This window comes from Peromyscus maniculatus, chromosome 5 (genome assembly GCF_049852395.1).
Source record: "Peromyscus maniculatus bairdii isolate BWxNUB_F1_BW_parent chromosome 5, HU_Pman_BW_mat_3.1, whole genome shotgun sequence".
NCBI lineage: Eukaryota > Metazoa > Chordata > Mammalia > Rodentia > Cricetidae > Peromyscus > Peromyscus maniculatus.
This window is the reverse complement of record NC_134856.1, coordinates 105696214-105714382: the sequence shown is the minus strand read 5'-3', so window position 1 is coordinate 105714382 and position 18169 is coordinate 105696214. Positions and strand designations below refer to the sequence as shown.

Here is an 18169-nt window from a genome sequence, read left to right as displayed (position 1 = left end):
TGAACCTCAAATGATATGTTTTTAAGCCCTCATTACAGGTCTTTTCCTCCCCTTTCCCTCTCATTACAGCTCGAGTTAACCTTCAGCTATCTGGAGATTCATGGAGTCATCTGCCACAAGCCAGCTCAAGTAAGTATGAGCTCTAGGACCCATCACTATGAGGTCACGTAAGTGAAGATTTCTTGAGACAGAACAGAAAAGCAAGAGAAGAGTAGGGTTTTCTGAAGGAGAGACTGCAGAGGCTGTGTGAGAGGGGCCAGGAGCTCCTTCTGATAAGAAAAATGATAAACGAGAGGGAACTGAGAGAACCTCGCCAGCTGCTGCTGTGAACATATTGTGTATGACAGATAGTAACACCAAACCTTTGTGACTTTCATAAAGTCCCGTGTAAAATACCCCTCACCCCAGGCAAGGCTGGCCTCAAGTTCTCAGCCATCCTCCTGCCTCAGCCTCCGAAGTATGGGGATCACAGGTATGAGCTATGGGCCTGGCTTTATGAAAGTCTTTCTTGGAAGGAAGTGATAAGTGGTTTCTTTTTGGTGCTTTAAAGCTGATTAAAAATAGTTTCATTTCAGCTGTAAGTTGTTGCAGTGAAGTGTAAATTCGGTAACTTTTGGCATAAGCACACCTACGAAAGTGTTAGGACAACCAGGAAGCTGATTATATTCATCCCTCCCCATCTGCAGTCTCCTACAGGCACCTGCTTTCTGTCACCGTAGAGTGGTCACACTTGGTAACATTTCATGTGGATGGAATCACATAGTTTATCATGGCCCTCCTCGTTCAGTTAACTGTTTTGAGGAGGATTTATTGCATGTTGCCGAGTGGTGTGTTGCCTCACAGATGTGTCAGTTTGTCCACCCTTGCAGCCAGGGCTAGAGAGTGTGCTGTTCCCAGTTCCGACTGTATCAGGAACAGCTGCTTCTTTGGACACAGATGTGGGGGTCCCTGCAGGCATCACAGCCGGTAGGGAAACGATCTGGGTGAGGTAAGAATGAAACTCAGTTGAGCCTGACTTAGCTGGTGCTGGGCCAAACTTCAAGAGCCTGGCACCAGGTCTTTTATTTGAGCTATATTTAAGCACAGCATAATTTGGGAAAAAAAAGTTTTCTGGTGACAAGTCCTTTAGTCTCGTGTGTACAACAAAGCTTAAGAGATGTTTACATTGAAACTGTTTAAAGATGGGTTTTGTTGACTCAGAAACAGTGCTCAAGATAAGGGTCTAGGGAGAATGACTGAGGTCAACATACACCGGTGGGAGTCAGGATTGGGCTGCCCGAAGACAACATAGAGTTACTGTCAGGATTGGGCTGGCCGAAGACAACATAGACTTAGTTACTTGGGGTGTTGTCAAGTACAAGTGACATCTCATAAGGATGAGTTTATGGACTGAGGAACAATGCTCAAGATTTAGGGGGGGAGAGTCTGGGATAAACAATGTTCTGGGGGATACATCACCAGGCTGTAAACTACATCCCCAGCATTTCGGGTGGAAGACTGGCCAACACCTTCCTTTGTTTTGAACTTTGCTGGCTTCTCCAGTGTTCTTTCCACACACAGGACTGCTTACCCTCTACACACATGCTTTCGTCTGCAGGCCCCTCTGGTAGGTATATTGAGTACTGCCAGTCTGCCCTCAGGTAGTACTGTTTTAGGTTGCCATCAACAGTGTGCTAGAGATCTGGTTCTTTTATATCTCCCTGAACATAGGTAAGGTCCCTTTGTACAAATTAATTTTTTTTTTTTATTTAAGCACCTGACAGGTGTGTGTGTGTGTGTGTGTGTGTGTGTGTGTGTGTGTGTGTGTGTGTGTTTCCTCTTCTGAATTTAAAAACAATATTCTGGATACAAATAATTGACTTTGGCATTTTGGTCTTACCTTCTCTTCACCTTGCTGTCCTCACCTGGTGGAGCCAGCATTTCTTCCCAATCTCTTTGTTTCTGTAGAGATGCTCTCATCATTTGTGTGACTATGGACAGCTTTCCTTTTTCTTGCCTTGCTCCCATGGGGAGGGTGCTCCTGAGTTGTATGTGCTCCCACACATCTTGCTGATGTATTAAGAACTCAGTACACTGACTTCTTTTTCCCTAGGCTGTCTCCCAGAGTTATTCTGCAGTCAGCTACCTTGTAGAAAGATGGAATGTTTCTCTACGAAAGAGCGGGCTTACTTACCGTTTCCCCTGGAAACAGGAGACCGCACAGACACAATGGTTCCTCTCTTGTGTGTGTGCAGGCACCCATGACTCTCTCCGTGTCACTCTGGGGGGACATTGAGCTCTGGGGAGTATATTATGGTGCCCATGCCCCTTTGTTATTCCATTCATTAACTTTGTGGACAAGGAGCTTCCTGGCTCCAGCCAACGTCTGTGGAACAGAAACAAGCCAATCCCCTGGCTCCCAGGGAGGGTAGAACCAAGTCTCAGACCTTGGGGGCACCCCAGCCAGCACCTCCAGGACAGTGCTGAGCAGCAGCGGCCAGACCAGATGTTCTTCCCCCATCAAGGATGGCATTGCTGTAGATTGTTCTGTAAATGATTGTTTTACCAATTAGGGCCATTCCTTTCTATTCCTTGAGTTTTTATCAGGACAGGTGGTGAATTTTGTCCAGTGTTTTTCTTTATTTCCTGAAGTTGATGAGTTTATTATGATTTCTTCCCTTGCCTTCCACGAAGAATTTTATTTATTTATTTATTTATTTATTTATTTATTTATTTATTTATTTATTTATATTGAGTCTTTCATTCCTAGGACAGTCCCCATGAATCATAACATATTACCTTTTTATAGTGTATTATATTGAAAAATATAATTAATTTTTTATTTTATAGTCTGTTTATCTTGTTATATCACCTCATAGGTACACCCTCTTTATCGTTTCCATCATTTTCTACATGTATATCTTTTATCTTTTAAATTACATTTCATTTTTTCAGAATATCATCTTTTCTATTGTCCTTTCACATGTTATTATATATATATATATTCCATATGTTAAACTTTGGGAAGGAGGTTTTGCACTGCTGTTAAAGATACTGGTTTGTCATTTTCCTTTTCTCTTTTCTTCCTCCAAGATGTTAACATAGTTGTGGTGTTACCGGATGAAGTAGGAAGGAGTCTCTCCTCTTTTTCTCTCTTCATATATGAATGGTGTTAGCATTAATTCTTACTTAGACATTTGGAGGTTGTCTATGCTTTCAGGTAATGCCACCATCCTCCAACCGGCTCATGGTATTCACTTGTGTTATCTGTAGAAATCTTTCCTGATATTGATAATTTGGTATCTTTTGTTCTCTTTGTGCTAGTTTTGTTAGACATTTATTTTTCATCTCAAAAACTTGTTTTCTGGTTAAATTGCTTTTCTGTTATGTTGGTTCCTTCTCTGATCTTTATTTCTATAACTGATTGTTTTATCTCTAAAAAGCATATGTGTGTTTAGGTTGTTGGTTATGCTTTTAAAAAGAAACTGTCAAAACTGTCATTTATGACAGCTGAGATTATATAAAAATCCTTGGAAGTTTTCCATAGTTCAGCTGAGAGCAATATTTTATCATTCTCCAGAAACAAGATTTTGAACAACAACAACAAAAAAATCACGGCAACATATGTTTGCCCAAATGGCCAAACATATAGAGGAGTGAGTCGTCACTCGTGAGTGATGGATGGTGATAGCACCCTTGGCTGGTCTCTATTGAGGAATGTCTGCTTATGATTCAGGATGGGAGCAGAGGGCATTAGCGGATGTTAATGCCAAATTTATATTGAAAGTATGATTGGGCTGTGGTATTTAATTATGAACAAGATGTTGGTACAGCAAGATGAAGTTTCCCCTGTGGCTGCAGGAGTTGACTATTCCATAACCTGTAGTCTCATCACCTCTGTATGCCAACCACTTAGCAGCACTGGGTAGGCAGCTCAGCGTCAGTGACAGAGCTTCCCAGCTACAGGGAGCCCCTGATAGGAAGCTCTTAGAGTTCCCATGTGTGCTCCCCAGTGAGGGGGGCTTGGGAGATGAGAGTGTACCGATGGCCACGGTTCTGTGGTCTTACAGGCTAGACTCCACCCCAGTTCTGTAGTGCTGCTCAAGCTCTGCTGTGTTTCACAGTGGCCTCCAGTGTGTGCGGGACGAAGTACAGATGCCCACTCAGATGCCCACTCAGCGGCCCGGTCTCTTCCTTTCACATCACCCCCAAACCTTTGCATGTATGCCTACATACACAACATTTAGGGCAATTTGGATTGAATAAATCTGAGTGGTTGGTTTGTTTTAAATCAACAACACACTTTGGTTCTCTGCGTTCTGAAGATCGAGACTCGGTAGCCCATGTAACCCCAAGGGAGGATCAGGAACTCGAGAGCCTCACACCCCTCGAGTCTCTAGTTTGTGCAGTCATGAGGACAATGACATCTGCCAGTTGCAATCACACTAACCCTCCCCCCCCTTTTTGAGTAGAGATTTTATTTTGTTTTTATTTTTGAGAGAGAATATGAATGCTCCTGTATGCAGATGCCTGCTAGAGGCAAGAAGAGGGCATCAGATCCCTCAAGTTGGAGTTACTGGTGATGCTTGAAATGGGTGCTGGAAACTGAATCTGGGTCCTGTGGAAGAGCGGCCGGTGCACTTAACCCAGTGGGTCTAACCTTCCTGATGCTGCGACCCTTTAATACAGTTCCTCATGTTGATGTGACCCCCAGCCATAAAATTATCTTCATTGCTACATCATAACTATAAATTGCTACTGTTATGAATCATAATGTAAATATTCATTTTTTTCCGATGGTCTTAGGCGACCCTTCTGGAAGGGTTGTTTGACTCCCAAAGGGGTCATGACCCAGAGGTCGAGAACCAGTGTCTTAACTGATGTCTTAACTCCATTCCCTACAGTCTAACTTGATAGTGAATTCTTGCTAACATTCTGGGGTTATTAAACTTTTGCTGTTGCTATTTTTACCATTTATGTGTAGTTTATCAATTCAGGTAAAGTGCCTGTATGTGAATGACTGAGTAAATATGTTACCGAATTAGTGAAGTTTGTCTTAATTATTGCTCTTTTCCTTTCCTTTGTGGTAATCTGGGATGCTGAAATCTTATTTTCAAGTCTTGATGTTGTCAGCACACCTTTGGTGCTCATGGTCTTACACCTCTGTACTATGGGATTTTTAGATTTTCATCTGCAGACCAAGACCTGCTATTGTTGTTGTTGTTATTATTAAAACTAAAATGCTGCCCTGTCATAGAGTGACACAGGTAAGCCAACCTCTGCTCGTTTCTGTTAGAGGAAATAAAATCACCACAAAAGTTTATCGACTGTGGTTTAGTAAAAAATGCTGCCTATATCTTGGCCCAGTGGATTAGGTCTGTAGTCCAAGCCACTGGATGCTGAGGCAGGAGGATGGCAAATTCAAAACCTGCCAGCACTACTGAGTGAGCTCAAGTTGAGCCCAATCAATTTAGTGAGACCCTGTCTCAAGATGGAAAAGAGAAAAAAGGTAGGGGACGTAGCTCACCCAGTCCAGAGGATGCTTGCGCTGGGTTCGGTGATCAGGAGTAGTGATGGTGGCCTGTCATCGCTGGTGATTTTAACCAAGGGCCTGGAGGTCAGCCCTAGGACCTTATGCACACTGGGCAAGCACTTTCTGGGTTACTGTTTTAAATGGGAGTAGAGGTGACGAGTTCTGCCCTGTGAGGTGTTTGAACATTCTGTTTCTGCTCAGCCTGGAGCAGAAGGAAGCCAGCATGTGACAGACAGCTCTTTTTGCTGAGGCCTTGATGTGCTGGGTGGCTCCACCTTGGTGGCTTTGTTGCAGACTTTACGTTATGCAGAGGTGTTGACATCCATCACCAGCCGGGCTTTGTAAGCCCCTCCTGTCAGGTTGGATCTGAAGGCTCATTTCTTCCCCCACCTGTTGCCCTTTCTCCTCCCTGCCATCCTGTTCAGTCCTGTGTAATTAGAGATGATTATGTGCGAAGATGAGGTGGGATGAGAATAGGCTAATTATGAATCGTTGGTGTGCACCCAGACTGTGAACTGCCTGGAAGTGAGGAATGGAAAGGGCCTTCACAGAGGGCTGGGGGCAGGGTGTCAAGCCTAGACACACAATGGCTGCCACACAAGCTGGCTTTAGCAAGGACTGTCAGCATGTGAAGCAAAGGTATAGCATGAATCTTAAAAGTTCTTATTAATAAAATCAAACCTGAGGCCAGTTATTGGGGTGAACACTAGAAGATCAGAGAGCCAGAACAAGCCACAGCTACCTCACCTCGCCGGATCCTCAGCTGGTCTTGCTTCCTCAGACTGGAGCCTCTGAGTCCTCATCCAGAATGCGTCTCAGCTGAATTGCTGCTCAAAAGCCTGAATGCTTAACCAGGCCAAATGCTTCTAGTTTCTGGTCCTCACGCCTTATATACCTTTCTGCTTTCTACCATCACTCCTTGGGATTAAAGGCTTGTTTTCTGCTGTTAAAGGCATGAGTCACTATGCTTGGCTGTATCCCTGAACACATGGATTTCTGCCTCTGGAATGCTAGGATTAAGGGCGTATGCTACCACTGCCTATCCTCTATGTTTAATATTGTGGCTGTTCTGTGTCTGACCCCAGATAAGTTTATTAGGGTGCACAATATTTCGGGGAACACAATACCACCACACAAAGGAGCCCAATGTGGGCAGCAGCATCCTGACTTAGCCTCCTCCCTGACACAGTGGAGTCTGGTAGGAAGCCAGCTACAAAGCTTCCCTGCGCATGGGGCAGCTGCATTGTTCTGCAGTGGTCCAGGAGCATACTTGTCTCCTGGACCACTGTGTACAGGACAGGGTGGGACTTCACCTAGCGAATTCTGTAATTTCCTTCCTCCCTGCTTCCCTCTCCTCCCTCCTTCCCTCTCTCCCATTCTTTGTTTCCTCCTGGTCTTCTTGTGTCTATGCCAAGCTGACCTTGAACTTATCTTTCCGTTTCAGCCTTCAGAGTGTTGAGGTTACAGGTATGCACTACCATGCTTGGGTCATTTTTTTTTTTTAAGATCTTATTAATTTTATATTTTTTATGGCTTTTGTGTGTGTGTGTGTGTGTGTGTGTGTGTGTGTGTGTGTGTGTGCTCGTGCGCGCGCACCTATGTGTATACACATGTGTGCGTGCTTGCCACCATGTACATGTGGAAATCAGAGGACAACCTTTGGGAACTGGTTCCCTCCTCCCACCATGTGGGTTCTGGAGAACAAACTCAGGTTGTTAAGCATGGTGGCCGGTGCCTTTAAGTACTGAAAAATCCCACTGTCCCTCTTTTCTTCCCTCCCTCCCTCCCTCCCTCCCTCCCTCCCTCCCTCCCTCCCTCCCTCCCTCCCTCCCTCTCTTCCTCTCTTCCCCTGCCACCTCCCCTACCCCATTTCTTTCTTGACAGTGTCCTTATAATTGTAGCTCAGTTTGACCTGAAACTTAGTGTATAGCTCAGGCTGGCTTCAAGCTCATGGTGATCCTCCTGCTTCAGCCTCCCATGTGCTGGGATTATGGGTGTTAGCCACCAGGTGAGCTTCTGTTACCATTTTTTTTTTTTTTTAAAGAATATGTTGAGAGTTAAAATTCGCCCCCTTGCTAGGTAACACTGAGAGCTAACCCTCTGAAATTTCTGTAAATGAGCTTTTGTAACACTGCTAGGATTGTTAACTGGATCTCAGCATTTTAACACATTCCCATTCCTTTTCTCCTTAGCAAGAATACATTGATTTAGATTATTCTTATTTTCAAATTGGCTAATTTTATGGAAATCTAAAACAAACTGTGAGCATTGCTTTGTTACTCTCCCTGGCTAATTGCACATGGAATTCTGTTTCCTTTTCATACATATTTAAGTGACAAGAAGGAACAAATGCTGAGGATTAGATACTGTGATAGTCCCAATGGATTTCATTGTACATGGCTACTTAGAGCAGTGGTCCTCAACCTTCTTAATGCTGTGACCCTTTAATACAGTTCCTCGTGTTGTGGTGACCCCCCAGCCATAAAAATATTTCTTTGCTACTTCATAACTGTAATTTTGCTACTGTTATGAATCATGATATAAATATTTGATATGCAGGATAACTGATATTTGAAGTTAATATTAATATTGATATTGACCCTTTGGGGGTCACAATTTCCAGGTTGAGAACCACTGACTTTGAGGATTAAGATAATGCCATCTTTTAGGAAAGTGACCAGTGACTATTTCTTATGAAACATTCCCGTCATCAGCAAGTTGCTTGTTTTGTGGCTCAGCCTCTTTTCAGATGGATTTTGACTTACTTTTGGGACTAGGTGAGGAATACATCTCAGTTCTTTCTGGGGTCTCCAGCCCACTCTTGGACATTAAGCCTAGCAGAAGATTTTGTTACCTTGCTATTCCAGTGTTTTCTCTTGCAGGTCTCTCTCTGCTTAGACAGGTTGGCCTTTTAACAATAACTTGAATTTCCCTTTGCTCCTAGTGAAAAAGATGACTAACTTTTATTTAAGTATTTTATAAGATTTCTTATCTTAAAAACACACTTTCAAAAGAAAGAATAAGAAACACCAAATCGATGAGGTCATATCCAAGAGCAGAGCTACCACAAGCTTAGGCAGATGTTTCTCAGGATTGGATCAGACTGGAATGTGTGGGATGTGGTCACATCACCAGAGAGCTCTATTCATATCAGTTTGGACTCTGGGATCCTGATTCAGTTTCCTGATCACATCCTTAGTCAGGAGCAGAGAATAAAGAAATGGATTCTTGCTTAATTATACTCGGCTCTGTTTCTTTATTCTAATATTGTTTAGGAATTCCTGCCTAGGGAATGGAACCACTCATGGTAGACTTCCTCTTTTCACATCAGACATCCACCAGAGACTTCCTCACAGCCCAATCTGACCCACACAGACCCTTACTAAGACGTTCTTCCCAGTCATCTGAGGCTGTGTCAGACTGATAATTCAAAGTAACTACCACAGATACCTAGGCTGATTCTATTTCCTGGCTGTTGTGACTATCCCAGCAATAAACATGGATGTGCAAGTATATGGTATGTTGATCTAGTATCTTTTGGGTGTATTCTCAAGAGTGATACAGCTGTGTCCCCCGGTGGTTATGGTGTTAGTTTCTGAGAGCCCTCCGTGGTGACTTACATTGTTGCTGTACCAGGTTACACCCCACCCGTACATATGCTCCTTACAGACCTCACTTTATAATGGTATTAAAGAGGGAAGACATGGCCCCTCGGTAAGTGTGCCACTTGTTCTTGCAGATGGTCGTAGAAACTGAGAAGTGTAGCCTGTCCATGAAGATGGCATCAGCTGAGGACGTGAGTGACGTGCTGGCTCACATAGGCACCTGCTTGCGGAGGATATTTCCAGGCCTCTCCCCACTGTAAGTCCTGCGGAAGAGCAAAGACCTTGTTCTTCATCAGACTCACACATGTGAAAATGTTTTCCTCTTGGCTTTGTCCCTTTGCCTCTTCTTTTCTCAGCCCTCTAGACGACGACCACCACCACCACCACCACCACCACCACCACCACCACCACCACCAGCACCACCACCAGCACCACCACCACCACCAGCACCACCACCACCACCAGCACCACCACCACCACCACCACCAGCACCACCACCACCAGCATCACCATCACCTCCACCACCACCACTACCTCTTCACTACTCTCACCCCAACTACCACAACCATATCCTCTATCACCTCCTCCGTCACTAACCTCCACCCCTCCCCTCCTCCACCACTACCCCTCCACCCCCCACCTCCTCCTTTTCCTCCTTTACTACCTCATCTTCCTTTTCTTACAACATCTCTTCCTTTTCTTCTTCCTTCCTTTTTTCTGGGTCAGGGAGGACAGGAAGGGGGTGGGGAACAAACAGTTTTACCACATAGCCCAAGGCTGGTCCAGGACTTTCTTCAGCAGCGGCCCCCAGGTGATGGGATTATAGGCATGAGTCACCATGTCTGGTTTAGGATAGTGGTTTCGCTAACAGTCCACATTGGGGGTGGGGTGTTGGAATGGAGGGTGGATCGACTGAGGTTTATGATGTAGACAGAGGCTTCTGTCGGGGAACTCTGGGCTAAGATACCTTCCTGACAGGAGGATGTGTTCCAGGGGTTGTGGGAAACCCCTTCCCATTGCCCAGTGAGCATGCTGAGGGGTGCCAGGGAGGCTAAAGCCTCGTGCCTGTGTGTGCTGATTTGTGGTGGCTCTTTCCTGGTGGTGAGTGGGGACGCTTGCCCTTTCTGGAACATGAAGGAAGGAAGGAAGGCCAGCCTTAGGAAAAGGAATCTTTGTGCCTTCATAGCAAAGGGCTAAAGGGGGCATCGGGATTAGGGACTGTTTCTCTTGCTTTATGCTGAGCGGACCTGCGTGGCTCTGCTAGGTTCTCCTTGTTCCCATCACAGACATGCTAAGTGAGCATTCTCAGCATGGCTGGTTGCTGAGATTACAGTGTGTGCCCGGCCTCATGGTGGTACAGGGGAAGGGAAGCTGGGGTTGTGCCCTGCTGCCTGCCTGCAGTATTTCAAGTCTCGAGTGTTTTTTAAGGAAAGCGCTGCTGATGTCCGGTCCCAATGTGCATGTTCGCAGAAGCACATGCCTGCAGGGTAGGCTGGGAGGTGAGGGTGAGGTCAGTCACAGCGGCCGTGGGGAGACACTCAGAAGGGACACTTCCTCTGGAGTGGTTTCTGGTCACCCTTACCTTCCGGCCAGGTTCTTCCTACCTTGCCCCGTCCATGAAGGAAGTGAGCAGACAGTGAAGCATGACAAAGCAGGACTTTTTTTATTAACGAAAGATTAACAGTGGAACCACACAGGAAAAGCAGTCGCCATGCAGGAGTGTCACCTCAGTGCAACAGGGAGAGATCTGAATTCTTGCTTTGCAACAGGATACAAACCAAGAACTTGAGGAAAATGTTAGGAGAGTTAGAGCTCTCCCAGGCTGGGGGAGGGGTGGGGCAGGAGCAGCAGGTCTCAGAGGGCCTGAAGCAGTAGGTGCCCAGCAGAAACAACTTCCTGCCTGCAACCACAGGTTGAATCTTGGAGGTTGAGTCAGGAATCAGTCACTCTGCTGTAGCCAAGACAGAGAGGTTGAGGTAGGAAGCAGTCACCCAGACTGCAGCCGCAGGTCTGCCAGGCCAGAGCAGTGGTAGCCCAGGGACAGGGAGTCTGTCTCCAGCAGGTCTTGAGGGCACGGACAGCCTTGCTTTCTGGCAGGGAGTTGTGTCCATGCTTCTCAACCTGTGGGAAATATCAGATGTCCTTCATATCAGACATTTACATTGTGATTCATAACAGTCGCAAAATTAAAGTTTCAAAGGAGCAAGGAAATATGAGGAACTGTATTAAAGGGTTGCAGCATTAGGAAGGTTGAGAACCACTTCAGAGTCTTTGACCCCCCCCCCAATACTCCCTCTCACGTATATGTGGGTGTGGCTTATGCAAATTAGGCAAGAATAGGACCAATTAGGGAAGAGCTATCAATCCTGGAAGAAAGAGGGAGACCTAAACCTGCCAAAAGAGTTCTCAACAGGTGTGGCTCCTTTCTTCCACAGAAGTGGCAGGGTGGCAAGTACAAGGAAGGGTGCCACAGGATTGTCATGTCTGGAAGTCTGAAACAGTGTCTAGTGGCCGTGGCAGTGTTGCTGTGATGATTGTCCAAAAGACTGCTGCCGTGATCACTACCTGGAGGTGTCCTTCTGTTACGGTTGGCTCCGATAGATCATCACTGGGATTGTTCTATCCCCGTTCCAGGCTGTCACATTCAGCCGATTTCCAGCTCTGATTGTGCCTGGGTTTTTTTTTTTTTTTGGTATGGTTTCTGCACTTCCTGCTGGCTGCCACATCAGTAACAGTGGGGCTCCTGCTACCCCATCTACATCAGAAGACTGACCATGTGGAGAAAACCTGAGTTCCCAATATCTGAGCCTTCCCCTTAATGTATTGTGAAGGGACAGACGGACAGCTCTACCCTGTCACCCTCAGCAGTGAGGAGTTTCCTTAATCTTTTAGAGATCTCGAATCAGGCAAGCTCAGCATTGGTTCCTTTGATACCGAATAGAATTTCAGGACTAGTCAGAAGTAAAGTTGGGCTTTTAATAAAAATTGAAAGAAAAATCTTAAAAAAAAAAAAGACCGAAGGTTCCAGGAAGGCTCCAAAGCTACACAGGGAAACACTGTCTCGAACCCCCACCACCCTAAAACAGACCAAATATATCTCTACCCAAGAGAGTGGGTGTGAGCTTCTCATAAAGGAACGGAAGTTTGTCAAAAAGTGTTTAAAACTAAAACAGTCTGTTTCAGTAGTGGTACTGGGGTTTGAACTCAGGGCCTCCTAGGCACTAACCAGCCACTCTGCTACCAACTAGTCTACCTACCAGCCTGATTTCAAATTTTAATATCTATTTATTTACTTATTTATTTGTATGTAAGTGTGTGTGTGTGTGTGTGTGTGTGTGTGTGTGTGTGTGTGTGTGTAGTCATGTGTGTTCCACAGCATGCCACACACAGATAGCAGAGGACAACTTGTGGGAGTTGGCTTCTTTTTCTACTATCAGGGGATTTTTTTTTTTCCTTCCAGAGAACATTTAGTACAGAATAATGTTTCAATGTAACTTCGTGTAACACCCATTTGTAGCTAGGCAGCTTTGATGAAGCATTGGCTCCTTCGTTCCTGGCGTTCCCCTGTTGGTGACCCACATTCTCCCCTCTAGTCTGTCTGGTGTGCATCTCCAGGGGGCTGTCCTCAGGCCACATGCACTCAGTCTGTCCCAGAAGAACTGTTCATCTTACCCTGTAAAACCACCCGTATTGCCCAAGGATTGGCTTTGTTGTTTGTGGTCTCATGAGGAAGAAGCCATGAGTTAGTTACCAAGCTCCTGATGTCATCTCAGTGAGTCTCAGCCGGGTCCTCTGTCTCTCTTTTTGTTTCCCTTGCCTCCGTTCAGACGGTGGCTGCCGCTTTCTCCACTGAAATGTCTCTGGACCTCGTCTCTGGACCTCGGCTTTCCTGTGCCACCAGCCCTCCATCTTGATAGCACTTGTCTTTGTGTAGCTCAAGCGGTGTCTGTGTCTTGCAGAACTGCCTGATGGCTAGCTTCCTGAGAAAACTGAAATTGTATCTCCCGGCCCAGGAGAGATTTACTTTCCTACCATATGATCAGCTTATTTCAGAATGCGGCAGATGCTTGCACTTCCATCCTCTTTATGAAGGCTCCTTCCCCGATTAGCCCTGCTATGTGTGATGGAAACCCCCTCCACAGGCTCACAGGCACTGTTCAGATGACTCAGGAGTGAGCGTGTGGATAGATTCTTAGGGAAGTTTTCCTTTGGAGAACTGCTGAGTAGGGCGTGACTTGAGGGCTCTGGGGGGTTCTAGGGAATGTTTGCCAGTGTTGAGAATGGGTGATATTTAAGTCAGGGAGGCAGTGAGTGAGTGAGGGTAATAAAGAGAGAGTGTGTGATTGAGCAGCATGCGATCAGGCATTTGAGCGAGCTGTAATAAATACATCGATGTCCTGAGACAGTGAGAGGAATAGCGGACAGGCCATTGCTGCCCGCACCTGTCTCCTTTACCCGTGAGCTTTTTGGCTGTCACCATGGTTTGGACTCTTCTTCAATCCCCAGTCCCTGACACACAGGAGGCACTCCCCCTGACACCCTCAGAACACTGTAGCTCAGACTGGCCTCAAGCTTGTGGCAATCACAGGACTCTGCAGGTGGAGATGGGATTTCAAGATTCAAGACCAGCCTGACACAGCAGCAAGACCTGTCTCAAAAAACAAACAGCCAGCTGAGCGGCAGTGGCACATGCCTTTAATCCCAGCACTCAGGAGGCAGAGCCAGGCAGATCTCTGTGAGTTTGAGGCCAGCCTGGTCTATAGAGTGAGATCTTCGACAGTCACCAAAACTACACAGAGAAACCCTGTCTGGAAAAAAAAAAAGCTCACGAATCTGTCTGATTGTATGCAAGTGAAACTACAGTTCTCAAATCTGAATTTCTGGCTCTACTGAATTATCTGAATTAATAAATAATAATTATATTATTCCCTACTTTAAAAAAATCTTGTCTGTCTTCTATACTAGCATACACAGTAATAGCAGGATAGTGGCTGTGTAATATGGCTTTGACATGCTTCCTGTGATCCTTTCATGAGTGTGAAATGTTTAAGGACTGGCTGTTAAGGCTGGTGTATTACAACAGTGTTCTTTACTTCTAAACAAACTGATACTGTGAATTTCTCTAGAAGACAAACATTGATGGAAATATGAAAAATGCAGTTACTTTGAAGAAAAATGGCCCAAGAGGAATTTATATGGGAAGGAAAGTGGTTTACCACTCTGAGATTCTCTTCACTTCCTAAAGCTGTGGGCAGCATGTCATGTTAGGGTGCTATCATTGAATCATGGACTGGGGCTTATGAGGTAAAGCACTTGCTGCTGCCAAGCATGTTGATGGGATACTTTACATTCTCAGTCCCACATGGTGGAAGGAGAGAACTGACCCCCACAAATTGTCCCCTGACCTCCATATGCTCATGTGGTACATGCACGTGCCCTGGAACACACACACACACACACACACACACACACACACACACACACACACACACACACGTACGTCTTTCTCTGTCCTGCTAGTCAGCTCTCAAAAATGACATGGAGACCTTTTATTAATTATGAAAGCTTGGCCTATAGCTTAGGCTTGTTCCTAACTAGTCTTTATAACTTAAATTGATCCATATTTTTATTGATCTACGTTCTACCATGTGACTTTTACCTCTATCTCATTCTGTGTGTCTGACCATGTCTGGCTGACTTCTCTGCCTCTGTTCTTTCCAGCACCCTCTCTGTACCTGGAAGTCCTGCCTATACTGCCTGTCTAGCTATTGGCCACTTAGCTCTTTATTAAACCAACCAGAAAGTGCTTTGACCAAGATACATCTTCACAGTGTACAAAAAGATTGTTCCATAACACACACTCCCACCTCCACACTAAATAAATAAATGTTATAAGAGATGCTTAAATGGTGACTGTTGAGGACAGTCACTGCTTTGGATGCACACTGGGCTGGATTTTTAACTCAGTTATTCTCCATGGCTTAAAATCATTCAGAGATATTTTCATGCCAGCAGCTTACTATGAGACATGCATGAAGAGCTGGTACGCGCACTGGAGATGTTTTCTTTTTGTCTTTTTGCCACACACACACAGGAATTTTTTTTTTTTTTTTTTTTTTTTTTTGTTTTGAGTCTCAAAACCACCATTGGTTTATTACTAGAGCCAGTAAGCAGTCTAGGGCCCAAGCGTATCGCACCTGCTCTCACAGCAAATGCTGTGTCTGGCTGGAGCTTCAGTTTGCTTGTGTGTGAGCTGGGTGGCACATGACTGCTCTGAGCTGTCATTTAGCTGAAGGCAGAAAACATGTTACAGGATTTTCCTCTCACACATATATGTGCAGGCCTAGAGCAGAAGCAGCCCCCTCAGCCGTCTCTGCAAGCTTAGCTCTTTATCTCCTATGGAAATCCATGCACATGTTTTGCAAGGCTCCTTTGGCTCCTGACATCTCAGCAAAAAAAACCAGAAGGCGAGAACTATTGAAAAGTGGAGCTGCTTGGTAAAGCCCAGATGGATGCTTCTGCTGAGCGGCTCACGGAGACTTCTGTACCAGCTGCCTCTTCTCTTCCACTCATCTCCTTCCCTCTGGGTATGAGCGCTCTGTGCTGCTTTGGAAGTAGAAGCCTCTGCTCTGCAAGTCTGCTTATTTTGTTTTAGTCTTCTGTATTCTTAGAGTGCTATTGGCACAATCAGTTTTCTCTGATAGCAAAGCACCTTAGGCCAGGCACTTTACAAAGAAAAGAAGTTGTTTAGCTCATACTTTTGGAGGGAAAAATTTCAAGATTGAGTGTCTTTATCTCACTGACCTCTGGTGAGGACATAGGTCCCTGTGGACTATGTTACATGGGAAAAAAAACAAAAAGAAAACAAACAAACCAACCAACCAGGAATAGAGGCAGCCTCATGCAAAAGGGGGTAAGCAGATGGGGGTGGGTTTGCTTTAGTAAACCCTATCTGGAGAGAACCAAGTCCCAGAAACCAGCATTAATCTTGTCTTAGAGTATATTTTCCCTCTATGACTTAATTCCCTACTACCAGACCCCACCCCTTAAAGGTCTCACTACCCCAGCATGCCATATTAGAGACACATGCTTGGAATGCACACTTAATGCAAATCACAGTAGCTGTTGCTTGGATTCTAAGGGCTGCCTCAGGGGACAGGGTGACAAGGTGTGGCATCAATGACACAGACACCAGGAGTCTGTTGAAGGCCAATAAGGAACTCATTGTAACAGGGTAGGCCTTATATACCTTCCTCCCAGCACCTAGTCTGTGTGGTCATCCCTCATTGGCTGGGCAGAGACCAGGCACTCTGACAGCTCCTGTTGCTGGGCCCTCAGGCAGACTCCAGGTTGGCTCTTAAGGAAGTACGTTATGTGCATGCCTTGGCAACTGGTCTGAGCCAATTTCTTTGACCCTATGGGCCTGTCCTCCTACAAGTAGCCATCTTTAACTCATTTCACCAGCATCTGGCCATTTCTGCTTTACTTTCTACCTACCTTTGTCTCTCCAATCCCTGTCCTATCTGTCATTGGAAAAACATGCCCTGCAGTTCTACGTAGACAAAACAAGAATTTTTGTTTTTGTTTTTGGAGACAGGGTTTGTCATGGAACTTGATCTGTAGACCAGGCTGGCCTTAAACTCAGAGATCCACCCGCCTCTGCCTCCAGTGCTGGGATCAAAGGTGTGCACCACCACTAGCCTCAGTGCAAGAATTTTTAAAGAGAAGTGCGAGTCTGGATACAGTCAGACCAACATCCTGCTCAGTATGTGGAAGTTGACTTAATTTTGCTGCCCAAGTGCTTGGGACTGCTTCTGGAGGCTCTGCTATTTCTTCTTGTGACATCTGGATTCCCAGTGTTAACATAGCCAGGAAATAATGATGTGTTAGAATGATGGTATCGGATAAAAATGAAATTTTCCAAATCACTGGATTCTGTTCCACCATTTACTTGTGAATGCTTTTTTTTTTTTTTTAACCCTGCCACCCTCAAATTAAAGAGCTTTGGAATAATATTAAACTTAGTTAAATATGTTCATGTAAAGGAAAAAGAAACCATGCTATACCTACAGATCTGGGATGTGTATGTGGGCCTTGAAGAACTTGAAGGCCTTAGACAGCAGTTGAGTCTACCTGATTTCAACTTATTCATAAATGCTATGAAGTGGCAACAGTCTGTTTATGTTTAATGTTTTGGTGTATTTTGTAGTCATCTGTGGGAGTAGAACAGATTGCCCAGGCAGTGAGGAGGTTCCAGCAGATTCTTTCTGGAATCTATCCATCAGAAAAATGAACGTAACTGGAATGATTTTCTTTGAGTGTGTGGAAAGTGGTTGAAATGTTCAAAGATGATTGAGAGACCCTCATAGAGCAGAATTCCTTTTAAATTCCCAAATAGGGCCAGTCAGGAGGCCAGTGGATAATGATGCTTGCTGCCAAGACTGAGGACCTGAGTTCAATCCCTGGACCCCACTTGATGGAAGGAGAGACCTGACTCCCTTAAGTTGTCCTTTGACCTCCACACATGCATTGTGGCACATGTACATACACATAAATAAATGTAAAAAAGTACCCAGAGACAAGAGGGCAGAGTGGTGCACAATTGTAGTCCTACCACTTTGAAAGCTGAAGCAGAGGGGTGCCTGGGAGTTCAAAGCTAGTCTGGGCTATAGAGAGAGCCAAGACCAAACAAAACTTAAGCAAAAAAACACCCGTTAAGGAGATTAAGCTATGATTGGCATGACATATGGGCTATCTTAGTTAGAGTTTCTATTGCTGTGATGAAACACCATGGCCAAAGAACAAGCTGGGGAGGAAAGGTTTATTAGGCGTACACTTCCACATCACTGTTCATCACTGAAGGAAGTCAGGACAGGAACTCAAACAGAGCAGGAACCTGGAGGCAGGAGCTGATGCAGAAGCCACGGAGGAGGGCTGCATACTGGCTTGCTCCTCATGGGTTACTCAGTCTGTTTTCTTATAGAAGCCAGGACCACCAGCCCAGGGATGGCGCCACCCACAGTGGGCTGGGCCCTCCCCCATCAATCACTAA

The 18169-nt window shown here is 45.3% G+C and overlaps 1 protein-coding gene across 21 annotated transcripts in view; it reads left to right on the top strand.

Annotated features, from left to right (window-relative positions):
• The window catches only part of Carmil1 (capping protein regulator and myosin 1 linker 1), a 293644-nt gene that overhangs the window by 124393 nt on the left and 151082 nt on the right, over positions 1-18169 (top strand). For all 21 annotated transcript variants that reach the window (XM_042278284.2, XM_076573044.1, XM_076573046.1 and 18 more), the window contains 2 exons: positions 70-129; positions 9252-9373. In XM_042278284.2, the coding sequence (XP_042134218.2) occupies positions 70-129; positions 9252-9373 (182 nt within the window). The remainder of the gene's footprint in view (positions 1-69; positions 130-9251; positions 9374-18169) is intronic.